General features: G+C 37.1%; 1 protein-coding gene and 1 long non-coding RNA gene across 3 annotated transcripts; one reads left to right on the forward strand and one right to left on the reverse strand.

The window, feature by feature from the left end:
• Positions 1–3,969: 3,969 nt before the first annotated feature.
• LOC127962342 (zinc finger BED domain-containing protein 4-like) lies at positions 3,970–6,483 on the reverse strand. Its single transcript, XM_052561915.1, has 2 exons — positions 4,888–6,483; positions 3,970–4,708 (listed from the first exon to the last, which is right to left on the reverse strand). Exons 1-2 carry the CDS (start codon positions 6,129–6,131, stop codon positions 4,048–4,050), a joined length of 1,905 nt encoding a protein of 634 aa, XP_052417875.1. The 5' UTR covers positions 6,132–6,483; the 3' UTR covers positions 3,970–4,047.
• A 1,921-nt stretch (positions 6,484–8,404) lies between these two features.
• LOC127962415 (uncharacterized) lies at positions 8,405–11,834 on the forward strand. 2 transcript variants are annotated; one of them, XR_008154580.1, is made up of 4 exons: positions 8,405–9,828; positions 10,092–10,295; positions 10,656–10,860; positions 11,474–11,834. It is a non-coding gene; the product is annotated as an uncharacterized LOC127962415 (long non-coding RNA). The 2 variants fall into 2 exon arrangements; XR_008154579.1 differs by having other exon boundaries at positions 10,656–11,834.
• The last annotated feature ends 8,190 nt before the right edge of the window (positions 11,835–20,024 follow it).

Raw genomic sequence — 20,024 nt, forward strand, 5'->3', positions numbered from 1 at the left:
AGGCCTATATCCCTAACATGTTTTTGTACTGTTGTTCTCACTATTTTATTACCACTTTAGTACAATTTTTATATACATTTTAAATATCACATATCACTTTTATTATATTTTTTACAGTGTATCAGTGAATAATATTTTACCAATGTAACTCTTACTGGATCCATAAAGGATTATAAGTTACATTTCTTATTGTTTGGTGTAAAGTTTATATCTGTATCCTGCTTTGAAAATATAGAAAGCAGACTACCAGTGTGTACATTTTGGAAATTTGAATTTTTGGAAATGAAGCAATACGCACATTGCTTAAAAAGTTACAGAGAATCCTAAAACACTGGAAAACAAAGTTTAAACCTGAACAAACATTTATGCAACTAATGAGAATCCCTGAAACCCCAAATTCACTTTCTGTTTCGTTGAAGCATCAAATCTATAGACATTTCTGTGTGGATGGAGATTGTAAGCTTTTCTCTTGAAGCTGGAACTTGTGTGACTGAGAAAAGTAATGAGACAAATCATTTATGCAACTAATTAGAACCCCAAATTCACTTTCTGTTTTTCTGAAGCATTAAATCAACATTTCTTTCAGTAAATGGAAATCTAAAAATGGTATAAAAGCTTGTCATTATTGGTGACTGCAAAATTTAATTTTCTCAACGGCAGTTTCTCTGGAGTTCTCACATGGGGTCTCACTTGGGAGGCCAATCATCTCTGAGTTTAAGAGAAAACGCCAATGAAAATTGGCTAGTTAATTTTGCATGCTGAGCCACTCCCTGTATAAGGAGACAGTGTGAATCCACTCAATCAGGTTTTACGCTGAGGAGCCGAGAACATGAGAACATAACCGAGATGTTCCCTATCTGTCGGTCACTACGAGTTATGTCGAACAACATATTGGGGCCATGGAAAATGCCACAACCTGAACACCATCACAACCCTGTGGCACTGCAATTGTCGACAAGCCATGGTGTGTCACAAACAGGGGCGCCCCCAAGGGGTGGCCACGGCCACTACTGTATAAACTATGAAGGTAAATCAGTTGCAAAACTCGAGAGGTTGTAAGTTGGAATTTGAGAACTTGTCATATTAATATTTGTATTTGTAAATTGAAATTTACACTCACGACCCTGATGTGAAAAGCTGAATCTTTCGATTTGCACACACAGACAATGATCAAAACACCCCTGTTTTAAAGCTGAACTTGCAGATTAAAAGTTACAAATGTGTAAAATGTCATTCACATGTACAAAATGACAGACACAAATGTGTGTATTTTGCACTTTACTTCAGTTTCGCTGTACAACCTCAAGTCGGCGCTTACAACCTCTCAGATCTGGCAGTACAAGTTCAATTCCTGGCGCTTTGACTTTTGCTACTCTTTTTGCGATACTACCTGTTGCAAAACTGACTTGTGCACTTGTAAACGCAGACGCGAGAGAACACGGGGAGGGGAGGGGGGTTGGGGGGTGATTGAATCCGTTTTATTGGTCGATGCCTGACCAATGAACAACGCCAGCCAGTGCGACTTGTCATGCTGAAAAAAAAAACATTTTTATGCATATGTATGCTTCATTTTTAAAACACTTGGACAATATTTTCATTAAATATCCTGACGGGATTTTATATTGCACTAAAAAAAAAAAAATTCGTTTATTGGTTGGAGCCAATGAAATGGGACGTTTTTATGTATGTGATGACGTCACTTCATAGACCAGATCGCGCCGTTTGGCGGTCAATGTCTGTCATCACGATGGAGGCATCAAACAATCCCAGGGTAGGTTTTTATTTTTAATAAATTAAGACAGTTTCAAAAATCAAATCATTATTATGTTTTCCTTGACTGATATGTTTCACTGATGACGACTACCATCCACACAAAAATAACTTTTTGCCATTTGTTTAAATGTGGGTGTAAATGCTCAACATAATTCATTATTTAAGGCATTTTCTTTGATGTGACGTTAACGTAATAAATGACGAGAAGGTGATAAGAGCGCCAACGCGAAGTGTCACCATGTTATCACACTAAATGGGGTTTATTTTGAGACAATGGCCAATTGATTATGATGTTACATGCTGTTTATTACACATTATTTGGTTATAATGAAGTATTCCAGATTGCCACGATGTGATCATTTTACTAGCTACCACTCCCCATGCCTTTACCTATTGAAAATACTAAAGCTTAATACTACATAAAAAGCATTGTTAGATGATAGATGAATTGAAGGATTTACATTTTTTTATTATTATTATTGATATATTCATATCATCTTGCAGGAATTGTTGTTGAACCATTTATTACAACGGCTTTACACACGTCTGTCACTTTGGCTGGAACGCATTCCTCTTGACATGGACTTCTTAGAATTTACGTGTTCTTGTGCACTGATCATTTAGCATGTATATTGGGGCTGTTAATAAGATAGAGTCCTGTATTTAAGCTCTGGCCCCTCAGGCCAGGCATCGGGCCAATTTTCATGTCAGCTCCGCTGAACAGGGCCGATCTGTTTGTCAAGTGCTGAAATTACAATCTGGAATACTTCATTATAACCAAATAATGTGTAATAAACAGCATGTAACATCATAATCAATTGGCCATTGTCTCAAAATAAACCCCATTTAGTGTGATAACATGGTGACACTTCGCGTTGGCGCTCTTATCACCTTCTCGTCATTTATTACGTTAACGTTACATCAAAGAAAATGCCTTAAATAATGAATTATGTTGAGCATTTACACCCACATTTAAACAAATGGCAAAAAGTTATTTTTGTGTGGATGGTAGTCGTCATCAGTGAAACATATCAGTCAAGGAAAACATAATAATGATTTGATTTTTGAAACTGTCTTAATTTATTAAAAATAAAAACCTACCCTGGGATTGTTTGATGCCTCCATCGTGATGACAGACTGCTACATTGACCGCCAAACGGCGCGATCTGCTCTAGTGATGTGTCGTTCATGAACGATTCGTTCATTTTGAACGAATCTTTAATGTGACTCGGAAAGAACGAGTCGTCACGGGGAGTGATTCGTTCAGTCGCGCATGCGCAGTGTTCTATACAGTCTGAGCCGGAAAGAGAATTGATTAGTTCATAGTTCGGGTCTATCGGGTTTTTGACTCGTTCCTTAATCACGTGACAGCCCCACACGCTAACCCAATGCAATCTGAGCCGGAAAGAGAATTGATTAGTTCATAGTTCGGGTCTATCGGGTTTTTGACTCGTTCCTTCATCACGTGACAGCCCAATACACTAAAACCAATGCAGTATGAGCCGGAAAGAGAATTGATTAGTTCATCTCATGAGTCTTCGGGTCGAGTCATTCCTTAATCACGTGACAGACCCATACGCTAAAACCATAGATAGTAAAAGAATGCAGTATTGAGCCGGAAAGAGAATTGATTAGTTCATCTTTCGGTTCTTCGGGTTGGTCGTTCTTTTGTCCCGTGACGTGACAACATTGGCTAATTAGTTAATTTACTACTTTCCTTACAAATGGGTGCGTAGTACTTATTATTATTATTATTGTTATTATTTACTCTTACAGTTACGTCATGCATTTCTGGTTTCAAATTGTTGCTTTTAATTTCTGTCATGATGGTACTTTTCCATAACACTGAATGTGGAAATAAAGAGTTGGTTATGCTTAAAATGTTGATATTTTTTCTCTCTCTCTCTCTGTTTGTTTGTTTGTTTTTGTGTAATTGTGCAGTTATTAAATCAGGTTGTCTGTGTAAACAATACTTTTGTAACATATGACACTTTATAAAAATAAAAAAAAACACTGTGTACATACTTTTTAATTGTTGTTTATTGTTTATTTATGTCCCAGAAAAGCTTTTTAACAAAGAGGAAAATTAAAATTAAAAGATAATAAAGCCACAGGGTCTAATAACCTTAACAAATAAACTTTAAAAGTACCGTATAAAAAAAAAGAAAAACTAAATATTGCACAACAAGGCTGCTAGTCTTTTTTAAAATAAATAAAAATAAATAAGCTTTAAAATAAATAATACAATGTGGCTATATTTTTGCAAACATGACTTTAAGGCATGTTTGCATTCAAAAAAACAAGCTCCCGGACCTTGGATGGGCTGAGTCTGTTTCTTCTATCAGATATAATCTGCCCAGTTTTAGAAAAAATTCTTTCAGATGGCACGGATGTGGCCACAATACAAAGTCTTTTCTTCGTGACTTCAGAAAGGCTTTTGTAAACGGGTGAACATCTCCTCCACCAGGACAGAGGGTCTGATGTGCGGGGTAAGAGTGGCTCTGCAAGGTAGGCCCGCATCTCCATCATCGCATCTGAGGTCTTAGAAGAGGTAGCAGAAGGCCTCAAGCTTGCTACCCTCTCATCAAAATCTTCCCAAAACATGGCCCCTGCACTGGCAGTCGCACCAGGATCTGAAGTATCCTCCTCACTCTGAGCTGGGTTAATAGCTGCTGCAGCTGCAATAATCCTCTTTACTGTCTCTTCTGCTGCCTGGTGATTGACAAAAGCTTGCTTTTTGAACCTTGGGTCCAGGCAAGTAGCATCAGCAAGCTTTTCAATGTGTTCCACTCTGCCAAACCTCTTAGTCATTTCTGACATCAGGGCATCCACTAGTTTTTTAACAGGGTCAAAGCTGGAGGGATTTCTTTGATATCGGGCAACAATCCTCTGAAGACCTCTTGTCATCAAAATGACTTTGGATGCAGTCACAAACCTATGAAAAATGCAAATTGTTTATAAATTAATTATAACAAAATAAAAATCAATACTGCATATACTTCTTTGTAAAAAAAAAAAAAAAAGGCTACAGAAAAAAGGCTGCATCAAGAGACGTTAAAAAATGTGGTTTTAAGATGAATAATAATAATTTAAAAATGTCCTAAAACTACTTACTTTTCTGCACTCACTTCTGTGGTGACCTCTTCAAATGGCTTAATGATGTCCAATATTTCTCTGGAAATGTTCCATTCCTCTGGTGACAAGCTTGGCAGAGATGCATTAGTTAGTGCCAGGGTGGAGATGATCGGATCTTTGATTTCTGTAAATCTTTTCAACATGTAATATGTTGAATTCCACCTTGTGGCCACATCCTGTTTTAACCTCAACGGCTCTTGACCCATCTGTTTTTGTGTGGCCTTGAGCTTGTCTGAAGCAACTGTACTTCTGTGGAAGTATTCAACTATTGTTTTGACCTTTTGCAATATAGTTTGGACCTCCTTCAATGCAGCTCTGACAATGAGGTTCAGCATATGGGCAAAACAAGGTATGTGGTCCCAGTGGAGATGGTCTTTCAGGGCTGAAACTATGTTGCTGGCGTTGTCTGTGACACAAGCTACAATTTTGTCACCCACACCCCATTCATTTGTAACCCTTGTCAGCTCACTTGCCAGGTAAGCAGCAGTGTGTCTGTCTGTCAAAACAAAGCAGTCCAGGAGATAGGAGGTCATCTGAAAGTCCTCTATGAAATGACATGTCACAGTCATATAACTTGTTGTAGTCAAAGAGGTCCAGCAGTCTGTTGTGAGACAAACAGCAGAGGCAGTCTTGATTTTGTCCATTATATCACTTCTTAATTTGTCATACAGCCTAGGCATTACAGTTTTTGATAATGTTTTTCTGCTAGGTAGACTGTATGACGGGTCCAGAAGATGTGAATACTCCTTAAAGCCCTTGTCCTCCACTATAGAAAATGGCTGAAAGTCACAAGCAATCATTCTCACCAGAGCCTCATCAAGTTTGCTTTGTCTTAATGGATCCATTGGTCTTGTTACAAAACTGCTCATTGAAGTTTGTTGTTGTGGCCTCCTTGGCCTAACTGCTCCTTGGATGATGGTGGCTGCTGCTGGTGTACTGGATGCTGTAGATGTGGTCAGCGTGCCAGCTAAAGCAGTCAAAGGTCCAGCAGAAAAAGTGCTGGTGGTAGAAACCGCTCCAGCTGCAGCAGGGCTATCATCTTCAGTCTCTGTTCTAACTTGTGATAACAGCACCGTAGGATGTGCAGATTTAAGGTGCCTTCTCAAATTAGAAGTGCTTCCTCCTTTAATTGAAAAACCTTTTTTGCATATGTTGCATTTTGCTTCAGTGGCTGTAGTTGCCACAAAATGAGACCAAACATCACTCCTTTTTCTAGTGCTCATTGTCCTGAGGTGTTAAAATCTGTCTGAGGCTCTTCTCTGCCCCTCACCTAGTGCAAAACAAAGGGGGATGGGTGTGGAATGGTCACCGTTCCCTTAGTGACAGTCTTGAGTGACAGTTGTTCTTCAGTTGAACCATTGGTTAAACCTTTGTGTGACCCAAGCACACTATATTTCTAAGTAAATCACTTTAACTCTCCAGTTTTATTTCAGTTTGGGTTATAACGGTTAAACCTGAAGTTATCATAACCTTAATGTTTTAAACTAACATTAATAATTCAATTTCAAAATGTTATTTGCTTTTAATTTATGTCATTATGTCCTTTTTTGAGCAATCTTCTTATACATATATTACACCAATATGTCAAGTCTCCCTAGGAAAATTATTATTATAGTAGCAAACTCATAATTGGAGTAAAAATTAACAAACTAGTCTATAAATACTTTTTATTGTAATATTGGATTATTATATAGCCTAGTGTTTGTTTACAGATCAATATTTTATTTATAACAGGGTTTTATTGATTTATAAAATAATAACAAACGACAAATCCTCAACAAACAGTAATAAAAACACAGTGACAGAAATGTCAGAAATTGTGTATGGGTCTGTCACGTGATTAAGGAACGAGTCAAACTCGACCCGAAAGACTCATGAGATGAACTAATCAATTCTCTTTCCGGCTCAAGACTGCGTTAGTTTTGTGTATGGGTCTGTCACGTGATTAAGGAACGAGTCAAACTCGACCCGAAAGACTCATGAGATGAACTAATCAATTCTCTTTCCGGCTCAAGACTGCGTTAGTTTTGTGTATGGGTCTGTCACGTGATTAAGGAACGAGTCAAACTCGACCCGAAAGACTCATGAGATGAACTAATCAATTCTCTTTCCGGCTCAAGACTGCGTTAGTTTTGTGTATGGGTCTGTCACGTGATTAAGGAACGAGTCAAACTCGACCCGAAAGACTCATGAGATGAACTAATCAATTCTCTTTCCGGCTCAAGACTGCGTTAGTTTTGTGTATGGGTCTGTCACGTGATTAAGGAACGAGTCAAACTCGACCCGAGAGACCCGAAAGACTCATGAGATGAACTAATCAATTCTCTTTCCGGCTCAAGACCACGTTAGTTTTGCGTATGGGTCTGTCGCCTGATTAAGGAATGACTTAAACCCGAAGACTTCTTCTTGTCAGAAAAGGGGTGAGGTGAGCTTGTCACAGACTGAAGACCCAGGTAAAGAATTAATATTTTTTTCTGTATCTTATAGTATTTTAGTTTTGTATTGTTTGTAGTGTGATCAACGTTTGCGTAAGTACTGGATGTGTTGGGGAAGTAGCACATAACATTTTAATGACATTTTGCTAAAATGAACGAAATGAACGAAATGACTCGAAAAAAGATTCGTTCATTTTGCTGAACGAGACTCAAAAGTCCGAGTCGGTAAAATGATCCGAACTTCCCATCACTAATCTGCTCTATGAAGTGACGTCATCGCATACATAAAAACGTCCCATTTCATTGGCTCCAACCAATAAACGAATTTTTTTTTTTTAGTGCAATATAAAATCCCGTCAGGATATTTAATGAAAATATTGTCCAAGTGTTTTAAAAATGAAGCATACATATGCATAAAAATGTTTTTTTTTTCAGCATGACAAGTCGCACTGGCTGGCGTTGTTCATTGGTCAGGCATCGACCAATAAAACGGATTCAATCACCCCCCAACCCCCCTCCCCTCCCCGTGTTCTCTCGCGTCTGCGTTTACAAGTGCACAAGTCAGTTTTGCAACAGGAGTATCGCAAAAAGAGTAGCAAAAGTCAAAGCGCCAGGAATTGAACTTGTACTGCCAGATCTGAGAGGTTGTAAGAGCCGACTTGAGGTTGTACAGCGAAACTGAAGTAAAGTGCAAAATACACACATTTGTGTCTGTCATTTTGTACATGTGAATGACATTTTACACATTTGTAACTTTTAATCTGCAAGTTCAGCTTTAAAACAGGGGTGTTTTGATCATTGTCTGTGTGTGCAAATCGAAAGATTCAGCTTTTCACATCAGGGTCGTGAGTGTAAATTTCAATTTACAAATACAAATATTAATATGACAAGTTCTCAAATTCCAACTTACAACCTCTCGAGTTTTGCAACTGATTTACCTTCATAATAAACTGTCCTGGCCACCCCAGGATGATTTGAAGTGGGTACTATTAATTTAAATGCAGAATGTAAATTCATAATAGTTTAAGAAGTGGGGAAAATGCATCAACTGCTTCGAGACAGGGGTAGCTGCAGCCTGGAGCAATGGGTGCACCGAAAAGTTGGGGCGTGGCAAAAGGTTTCTCATTGGTGGAAGGAGTTTTACTTCTGGCCAATCAGCAGCTAAATATACATTTACGTAATTTCCTTAGACAAGGTGGCGGCGATAAGACGTGAGGTAATTATTCATTGTTTATACGTGTATCTATACTTTATATACCACAAATATGTATATTCAGATAAGTTTGTTACAATACGATGATATATTTTTCCTTTGCGTTACATCTTGCAGCGTTAGTAATTAGGGCCCGAGCACTGCAGTGCGAGGACCCTATTGGAATTGCTCCGTTTATTAGTTTATTGTTGTTGACAGACATATGTACCATACCTGTCAAGTTTTGGATTTGAAAATAAGGGAAATTTTCCAGCGCCCATTGCGATCAGTCCCACCACCCCAACAAAGCTCCAGTATCCCTTACATTTTAAGACAGGTGTTATAGCCCAAATTAAAACACAAAAGGGTATATATGAAGAGCATTTATTTAAAGGCTTATTTGCATATTTTCTGTTAATTTAACATTGCTTGTCTTTACATTTACATTTTATTTTAATTCCACACATTCTTTTCATTTCATATTGCTTTTCTTTAACCGTTTTTCTTTTCATTTCACATAACTTTTCTTTTACTCTTTTAGTGAGTTGTTGTACCAATTTGTTGCAGACTTTGCATTCTTTAAAAAAGTAAATTCGCTGTCCCATTTATCGCGGTATTTACACATGGGTTTTGGTTTTTTGGCAGGTGTGCCTTCACTCTCTATTGTAGCATCCATCATCCTTCTCTGTTTTTTCTTTTGTTGTTGTTGTTTTTCCCACGTTATAACTCATGTCATCTGACCTCACACACCCCTCGCGACAGGCTACTACAGGTGGGAGTTATCGCGAGACTAGTGACAGAGCTCAGATTGGGAATGTTTTTATTATTATTATTTTATTAATAACGCAGGTAAAAAAAAAAATAATAATAATAAAAATACGGGAGACTTACGGGAAAATACTAATACGGGAGGACGGCGGGAAAGAAGGGTAAAATACGTGACTTTCCCGGCCAAAACGGGATACTTGACAGGTATGATATGTACAGTGAGACAAAACGATGACCGCACTGACGGCGAATCCTTCAGAGATGATTGTTTATATCTGCGTCCTTTTTGTACAAGAGAGTACAGAATACATCGTGTAAGTATAATAATTATTACCACCTCTATTGCAACTGTATGAAGATCAATTCACAATCTGGAGACGATTAGACAAAAAAAAAAAAAAACTCTAACTTGGAGTTTGTTTCTACCTTTCTGCCAGGTCTCCAACTAATGCAGAGTATATTCAAGCTGCCAACACACTGGTTGTGAAGAACCCTTTCCAGAGAAATATAGAAAGAGATGATTGTGTAAGTTACATTGTTTTTAAACCATTGATTTATCTCTATCAACATAATCATACACAATATTGTAGTAACAAGATGTTGTAATCTTTATTTGCTGGAAAATGACAATCAGTCAAGTTTTCACTGCCTGACCATCATCTTAATGTTAATGAAGTTCAGTGTTTTTATTATTTTTTAAATCTAAAACACCTTGTTCAGTAAGTATTTAGATGTTTTTCATACATGTCACGGTCTAAGCATGATCTGTTTCTGTTGTTCTGATGAAGGAAACTTGTGTTGGGGAGGATTCAGTGTCTGTTGAGACACATGTGAATGTGTTATAAAGTGAGTATCAGAAAACACATCCAGACACATGGACTGTCAAAGACCACACGACAGGAACATTCTCCCGGAGACGCTGAGAAAGCACAGAAGGAATGTCTGTGGAGGATGTACTCAAAAAATACACATACTTAAGGACACCTGCTGGAGTGAGTATATTAAAGAAAAAACTCATCAACTGTAAAATATCTTGTTTCAAATCTTTTCAGGTTATATTTTATTATTCTGTACCTTTTTAGCCCATCTGTTAAAAATTTAAAGCAATAGTTTTAGAAAACAATGTAAGATTTATCTGTGTGTATACAAGAACATGAAATGCATGGTATATTGTGAACCTTATACATTAGCTTCTGATTGTTTCTGCAGTTCTCCAGTGTATGTAGCTCCACTGTCTGAGTCAAAGAGTATGCAACAGAATCTGATGAATCTGAAAAGTGTTTTCTGTTTTTCTCTTTATTATTATTATTATTGTTGATATTATTCTTTTTATTTATTTATTTTATGAAAAGGGGACCCGGCTACACCTTTCCTACCATACACCTGATGGATACTGACTGTAAAATGGCAATCGTAGTTCGGGGGATCAGTGTGGTGACAGAAGATGGAACATTCTGCTGTATTCTGCTTTCAACATTGCATATCCACTACACCTGAGAAAGACACTGACTTTCCTTCAGAGGGACATTGTCAACATTAGAAGACGAGACAAGCTCTGTCAGTAACTTTACTTGTATTTCTTGTATTAGATCCTCATGCCTTGACTGTACCATTGCCCAAAGTGCACTCGAAGGACATTCACTCTTTTGAAGTTAATCCAACATGTTGAAGTGGTACATGCACATTAACCAAATAGCTTGCTCTATAGTTTTTCTATTCTATCTGTTTTCTTTTTATTTATTATATTATTTAAAAGCCCTTGCTATGTGTACTGTGTTAAGCTAACTGAGACTTGTTACTGCTCTTATATATCATTGCTCTTTTTGTTGTTTTTGATTGCTTCAACTCTGTCCTCATTTGTAAGTCGATTTGAATAAAAGCGTCTGCTAAATGAATAAATGTAAATGTAAATATTAGTATAACCTGTGGTATAGATGAGTGCCAGTCAACTTTTTTATATTCCATTCTTTTAGAAACCATTCACAGGAAGCATATGTACTTTTGGTCCTGAAGAGTCAGTAGTACAGTTGTATTATAATATAATGGAGAAGGGTCTGGCTGCAGACGTGCACTCTCAGACACTTGTGCTTCGTTTTTTATTGGATATTTTATTCTACTTATTGGTTAATTATTTTTTGAATCTCTCAACATTTGTTTTTCTCTTGTGTAGGTATGGTTTACTGGAAGTCTGTCAGTCCAGATGTGAGGAAGACACACAGAGTGGAGCTGGAGCTCAGCAGATGTGTGATGCTGTAGATACTGTGGTCTTCACAGCTTTCTATTCAGACAAAGAAAACAGAAGTTTGCTGGATTCTGTTCTATGGACTGCTACTACAGAATGAATGAATGAATTAAAGAATGAGTGGTTTATCTATCTATCATCTATCTATCTATCTATCTATCTATCTTTATCTATCTATCATTTTACTTGAATTGGTGACTGAAATTGAAAGCTAAATAAATGTTTTAGTGGATAAAGCTGTGTCTGTTTGCTTAATTGGTTAATGTCACTTAAAACAAGGTTACTAAACTCTTCTGACTAATTTTTAAATGTATTAGTTTTTAATTTTTACTATTTTTTCTTTATCAGGCAAAACCTGGTTTTCTAGTGTAACACTTTACAATAAAGGTTCATTTGTTGACTGATGTATTAACTAAAATTAACTATGAGCAATACATTTGATACGGTATTTATTAAACTTTGTTAGTTAATAAACATACAGCTGTATGTTGTTTGTTCTTGTTCACTAATGTTTACAAATACTGCTGACTTTAAATGACTTTAATTTAAGAGCAGCAAGTACGACTAACCTTGTTTAGAGACGTTTGTATTCTCAAAAATAATTGTAATCTGTTTTTGATTATCGATAAACTAAGACCTAAAAGTGCGGTGGTGATTACGTCAGTAAGCCCTTTTGAAGGTACTTTCGAAAGTAATTTAAAATAATATTATTTACATCATTAACGCAGTTTTTACATTGGATGAATTTCAATTGGTTTTATAGGATTATGTGTTTAATTTATCGCTTTCTATTAATCTTTAGGCCAATAGCGATTAAGAGTAGGCTATGGCTCGCCTTTAGGGGGGACAGCCAGTTTTCGCTACACCTTTTGCCACGCCTCCTACCTTTCTTTCCACCAATGAGAAACCTTTCGACACGCCCACCTTTTGACACGCCCATTGCTCCAGGCTGCAGTTACCCCTACCTGCCTGCTGCAGCCACCAAAAAAGATTGCAGATAGGCACCACCAGAGTAGTTGCCCTCCTCCCTCACCCTCCTCTCTAGCCCTCCCCCGTCCAAACAAAACACAGAGTGCCCACATACATCATGTGATGCTCTAGACTAGTTTGCATTGTAAATTTAGAATGATCTTTTTTTTTCAAGATATGGGGCAGAAAATGTATGGATCTATATCATTTGTATAATGTCCTATAGAAGAGTGATGTTTTTTCTCCAAAAGTCAGCATAATTACAAATGTGATATTGCTTTTATACAACAGCTCAATAAACAAGAAGTTAATATCAAGAGACTTACGTTTTATACAGCATATTCCCTGCTTTTGCTCTATTTAAAAAAAAAAAAAAAAAAAAAAAAAAATGTTTCGCGTCTCTAAGCAACATGATGCTTCGTTCCTGAATGAATCAACCGTTTAAATGGTTCGGTTCAACCGCAATGACTCACTTATTAACAGTGACTAGTTGAATCAGGGTAGATACCCTGATTTAGTTGCCACCTACTGACCATTTTAATTTCACATTTTCATTTTTTTTTTATCATTTCAAACATCAGTTTTCAATGTTTTATGTTTAAAATATTAAAACATTATTTATTCATTTGTAACTGAAGGTTAAAATATTCTATGTCCCTCTGAGCTGCATTAAACAGTTTGTAAAACATCTTAAAGGCACTTCAGATGCAACTTCTGTTTTCTCTGCATTGCAAAGATCTAATTTGTTGATACTGATTACATTTGCTTGGTAATATCCCAAATGCAAGTATTTGGCCTAAAAGATGTTGCACACTTTTAGAAAAAATGGCTTAAAGGCAGTGCCTCCCCTAGGACAAGCCTGTCTCCCCTGAGAAATGGACTGTCCATCTGATGATAAATTAAAATTTAAAAGCAAAAAATAAAATAAAAAATCCGCGCTCAGAAAAAGTTCATCATGTGAGAACAGAACGCCAATGAAATGTTTACCTGGCAGAGCTTTAGAGCAGTGGCGTGTCCACAAGAGTGGCACCCAGTTGCCATCCCAAAGCAGCATATGGGATCGAAGTGCATTGAGAGCGGAACAGCCTGATTTTGACTGAAACAGTTTTTTTGTTGAAAGCCAGAGAGTTCTGGTTTCCGCTCACTCGAGCCCCTGCGACGTTGAGGTCCAACGCTAAAGTGCCCTCGCGGTCCGGTCTGCCCCCTGTCCTCAATTTCTGCCAAGGATAGGATATTAATATTTTTGGTCATGCATAAAAATGTCTCCATGATATGCTTTTGAATAAATATCACTGTATTGTGCTGCAGCGCACATTCCATCAGCTGCAGATCTGGCGCCACGGAATTAATATACTGCGACATACATTAACATCAGAGTTAACTCAGTGGTAGAGTTACTCTCACGGGACACTGCACTTCTTCACAAAATATTTTTTTGCATCGCCTTTAAATCCTTACTTAAACGTTATTTAAACGTTTCATTCGTGTGCTTTTCTGACATGCAGTTTTTCTGAGCACAATCAGAGCGCTGCACGAACACAAAAAAGCCCTTCTAACTGTGCCTGATTTCTAAGTTATGTTTTGTGCTAATACTGTCAAAACACACAAGGTTTATGTGCAGACTCAGTTGGATGTGTCTAAAGTGAAAGTAAACAATTGAAAGAGGATGCATGTCTGTATTGAGAGTGAGGAGTTGTTGTCATAGCACAAAGCACCTCTCCTCGATATCACAGTCTCTCCCATGTTGGCAGGACACCGGCGGCGAAACAGGATTGTTTACATGTGTTGTTAACTCGGTAGTAGAGGAGGTTTTTTGCAAAATGACAAAGTAACATAAATAACTGCGACTGTTTCGTAAACACTAGATTGTAACGAGATGTAATGTACACAAACATTTCCAACATGTTTTGATTTAGGGTAAAGCTTTGTATGTTTAGTTATAATTTGATTTTAGCCCAATGACACATACTGTCCAGGATTTTGTATTGGGGGCTGCAAAGTGGACAAACCAGTTCTGGGTTGGCTAGGGTAGTTAAATGTGTGATTGCAAGATGTAAATGTCCTGTTTAGATTAAAGCCATTAACAGTGTGAATGCAGGGTGACTTACATCATAAACAATATAAATCACAATGTCCATATGTGTGCAGTGAGGTAAATGGTCCAGTACTCGGTGCCGCTCCAGCGAGCTCGTATGGGTCGATATTTTGGATGCCTGAGAGCTTCTCCAAACACCGCTGTTTTGCGCTTGGTGTGAGCTTGTTCCTGTATAAGGTCCCCTTATCTTTCTGCATTGCGTTACTTTCTTCATTTCTTTCTCATATTCGTAGATCCGTCTCTGTTCCGCCGACATAATAAATGTGCAAAAATTAAAGATCTCTGAAATGTTTAGTCGTGCCTCTGTGAAGTTCTGAAGGCATTGCCCCTGGTAACCGATAGCATGGCCGACCGGCTCAGACCCATAGACAGTAAAAGAAATGGACACAGCGACCTCATTGGAACTCAATTGAGACAAATGAAGCCCAGTTTTAGCGTTTTTTAGCACTTCCGTTTCTGACGCGCAGACTCAAACGAAGCTTGACGACGTCAGCAACCTGTCTGCCAGATGTAAATCTTCTAGTGGCTGTGCGTGCAAACTGCCATCGTTAATCTTGCAGAGACGGCGAGCTTGAGCGGGGAGTTCTTTGGCGTGAGTGAGTAGGATTAATTATTAATTAATGATTAATTATTTTGTATAGTAATTTAAAATGTAACGCCAGTACGCCATATTAAGTTAATTGCCTGCGAGCTTCTCCTCCTGTCTGTACGGTAATGCGACAGAGAGTCGAGTGGTTATGACGCAATCGTTAGCCTATTTTTTTGCAAAAACTGTTTATACGGGGCCATAATGTAACATAGAAGGTAATGGAGCCCTTTATACATTGTCGTGTATATTTAGAAATAAATAATGGACAAACGGAGTCTTTAAATGCCTCAGATGTAAAGTTATTCGCTGTCAAAGTGACGCCAAAATGAATGGGAGTCAATGGGAATGCTAACGCAAGTGAAGTTCTGCTACAAGATGGTAGCCCCCACCCGACTTCAACTTCCGGTCGAGTTCCTTGACGCCTGCTCAGACCCCTCCAAATCAACCCAAATCGGCATGTGACTCCTCACTCTCAGATGCACGCAGGTCTTAAAGGGACAGTAGGCTACATGCTGCCGTTTGAATTAAAGGGATAGTTTGCCCTAAAATTTAGTTTCTGTCATTGTTTATACACTCACAACGTTATCCAAAACCTATATTAACTTCTTTCTTGTGCTGAACACAAAAGAAGATATTTTGAAGAATCTGTGTTACCAAACAGTTGCTGGTCCACATTAAGTTTGATAGTAGCAAAACATACTCTGGAAGTCACTGTGAACCAGCAACTGTTTGGTTTTCCACCTTCTTCAGAATAATGTTTAGGTTTAGCAGAAGAAGGATCAGGTTTTTCCACTATTTAAATTTTTGGGTGAATTATTCCTTTAATGTTAATAAAACACCAAAAACACAGAGAAAAATCACTCAGTACTCTTGAAAGAAAAACTTTAATTCAGTTGCTTTAATAGGAATCAGTGTATATAGTGTTTTATTTTTATATTTGTTCATTATCAACATTATTATTTTCATCCTGGTCTATCTTTGGAGTTACATACACATCTGGAAAATGAACCTTAATAAAATTACCAGACATAAAATTTGACATAAACTCTTGTAAAGGTCTAGGAAAAGATGTTTTCAAACTCTTCAGAATGTTTTTAACTATTCTCCCTGATCAACTTCCAATCTTCTTAGTAAACACCTGTACTGAAACCCACTCTCTCTTTGACAAATCCAACAAATTTCCAACTTTAGTTATTCCTGCTGAAGCAAAATTAGAGATATCAGTGTTAGACATAGTACAGTTTTGACAAAACCAGGGGTTATGAAAAAGTGGTTCATCAAAACCAAAATGTTCTCTCCGTTCCAGCTTAAAATACCTCCAAGATTAAAAAACAGATCCATAAAACTTTAGAACAGTCTTATCTTTTACATCATTTTCTGAAATTAAAAACATCTGTTTTTCAAATCTGAAGAATAAAGCAGCTTTTGGTCTGTTTGTAGCCTCATTGCTTTTACCTTAGAGGTCAAATGGATTAACCCTTGACCGCCCTCATTGACAGGAAGACAAAGTACTCCAGGGGGGAGCCAATAATGGCCCCCCCAGAAGAAATCCACAAAAGCTTTCTGAAGTTGTAACAAGAGATCTTTTGGAGGATCTAATACTGTTAAACGATGCCACAGCAACTGTTAATATAGAAAGCAATGACATATTTCATATTAATAACTATTTTAATGTTGATTTTGTATATTTAGTATTACAATAATTGATTAATAAATTAATATTTTTAAAGCAATCACTATAGAACCATTATTGCATACTCTACCACAATACTATTATGTGAAGTTTATATTAAATTATTTTTACATCATAATATAATACAACATTCATTATCTTAAGTAGTTTTTTATCTTTATTTAAGAGGTCAAGGTCAAGGTAAACTTTATTGACCCACAAGGGGAAATTCATATGGTCATTCATTCATTACGCGCCCTTATCACAACATATTCTTCAAAAACAAAACACAACACATAATACACAACAGTCTATAAATAGAACAATACAGCCAAAAATAAATAATACTACAAAAATGAAAATTACAATCCAAGTACAAAATTACAAATACAAAATTACAATCCAACATTTAACATTAAAAATATATAATATTAACAGGTAGCTAAAACTATGATAGCTTACGATGTGCTTGATCATTAAACAATATGATCACTATGGGGACAAATGATCTATTATTAATATCTATTATTAGGACAGAACACTCTGAAGTAGACTTTTATAAAACATTACAAGAATGTTTTTTTCTAATCTAAAATTATATAATTTTCTGAGGAAGTACATCCGCTGGTGCATTTTCTTAGTTTTGTTCAGTGCACATTCATTAGAAGTTAATTTAGAATCAATTTCCACTCCCAGGTATTTATACATTGAGACCCTCTCCACTAATTCACCATTAATATTAGAGGGGGGAATTATCACTCTGTTTTTACTAAAATTTATGACCATCTCTTTTGTTTTCTTGACATTGATTTCCAGAAAATTTTCAGAACACCACTGGGTGAAACCCTGCAATTCTCTCTGAAAACCCCTCACAGACGAAATGTCCGACTTTAAAAACCAACCAATGCTGTATCGTCAGCATATATAAAATAAGTGTGAGCTGAAGAGGAAGCTTGACAATTATTGGTATATAATGTGTATAGGATAGGTGACAGAACACACCCTTGAGGTGCCCCTGTGTTTATCATTTTTGAGGATGATATATATGAATTAAATCTGACTTTCTGATTACGATCTGTCAAGAAGTCATAGATCCATAAAATCATTTGGGGATTTACTCCCAAATGCAGTAGTTTTCTCACCAACAAGTGGGGTTGGATCGTATTAAAAGCACTACTAAAATCAAAGAACACAATCTTGACCGGGCTCTGAGCATGTTCAAGGTGCTCATGAGTGCTGTTAATTAAAGATAGCAGTGCATCCTCAACACCTCTCTCTGCACGATAGGCAAATTGATTTGGGTCTAAAAGGAGTGAAACCTCTTGGAGAAGTCGTTTTAAAATTATTTTTTCAAAACATTTCATAACTGCAGAGGTAAGGGCAACAGGGCGCAGATCATTAAACTACGTAGGTCTATTGTTTTTAGGCATAGGCACTATTAAAGATTGTTTCCATAAGGTGGGAATAACGCCTGTATCTAATGACAGCTGAAACAACCTATGGAAAGGCCGAGCCAACTGATCAGCACACACCTTTAGTGTCCTGCAGCTGATCCCATCAGGTCCACAAGCTTTACGAGGATTTACACGTCTAAAATAGAATTTGACCTCGTAGTCAACTATTTTAAGAATAGTTTATCAAGTGAAAAATTACATTGTTAGGTATGTTATGCTTTCAATGTGTTTTTTTTTTTTTTTTTTTTGTGCAATAGGCTATATCAGTGATCCTCAAATCTGGCTCGCGAGATCCACTTTCCTGCAAAGTTTAGCTCTAACCCTAATCAAACACGCATGAGTTTGCTAATCAGTGTCTTCAGGATCATTAGAAAATCACAGGCAGGTGTGTTTAATAAGAGTCAGAACTAAACTCTGCAGGAAACTGGATCTCGCGAGCCAGATTTGAGGATCAATGGGCTATATAAATATATATTTTACATTTCAAGCATGTTGTCAGTGCACTTAATGTAATTAGCATCATATAATACACTTGAATAGTATTTAATTAGTGAACCACAATCATTTAATACAACTATATTTATTATTATTATTATTATTTGAAGGGAAAAAAAAAAAACGTGTGGGGAACCAGGCTACACTAAGAGACCAGAAAGCAGGATCACCATCAGATGAAACTGTAATATATAGCATATTGATTTACATCATACAGTGCGTATTTGTGTTTTCTTGAGAGTGTTTACTGTGTTTTAAAGTATTGAGCAATGTAGCCAATCATGACAGACATAAGTTGTGTCCCAAAGTTGAGTGTACACACTTTCGAAGGCCACGGACTTTTAAGACCAGTGCTGTGTTCAAATTCCATACTATCATACTACTTATAATATTTCTGCAGTATCCATCATGCATGCTGTGCATAGTGTGCAAATTTTCTGTATGCATCAAATACCCAGATGACCTACTATGTTTACCAGATTCTTTTAAATAAAGCTCAAGTACACTGAATTCAGTACAGAAGCTGTGTTCGGAATGGCATACTACTGTACCACACAACTCCTACTATACTGCAGTATGCTGCATGTATACTGTGAATAGTATGTGAATGTTCTGTATGAATGGAATGCCCGGATTACCTACTACATTTGCTTAAATTTGATGTATGCATCTGAAGACACTGCATAGGACACTGTTACCAAGAATGCAACGCGCTCCATGAAATGTTTCACCTCCAAACGTGTGAGTGATCTGGAGGCGGGGAATGGTAATTATAAAATATTTTTATACATACATGTTAATGTAAACTACAAACTATCACTGTGTATCTAAAAACAATATCGCAATTAGGACATAAATTGCACTTTTCTTTAAAATATTGCAAGCAAGTATACCATTTCACAGCCCAGGCCTCCGAAGTGCGTGAGATGTTCCAAATTCGCAGAATTTCCTAATTCCACCACCTGGGCTGCATCCAAAAACTTAGGCAGGTGACTTGCTGCCTTGCTGTCGTATCAGGCAATGACTTTGCAGGCAGCGTTTTTGCATGAAGGCACCTCATTAAACTGATTTCGGACAGGTTTCTGAGGCAATGTAACGGTTTAAAGATCTACGGAAAAATATAGAGAGCTTTGGTGATAACTAAGTGGATATTTCATTACTGCAATATTTATTTCTCGCTAGAAATGACATAAAAAGTGGAAAAC

The sequence above is a fragment of the Carassius gibelio genome, chromosome B7 (genome assembly GCF_023724105.1).
Source record: "Carassius gibelio isolate Cgi1373 ecotype wild population from Czech Republic chromosome B7, carGib1.2-hapl.c, whole genome shotgun sequence".
NCBI lineage: Eukaryota > Metazoa > Chordata > Actinopteri > Cypriniformes > Cyprinidae > Carassius > Carassius gibelio.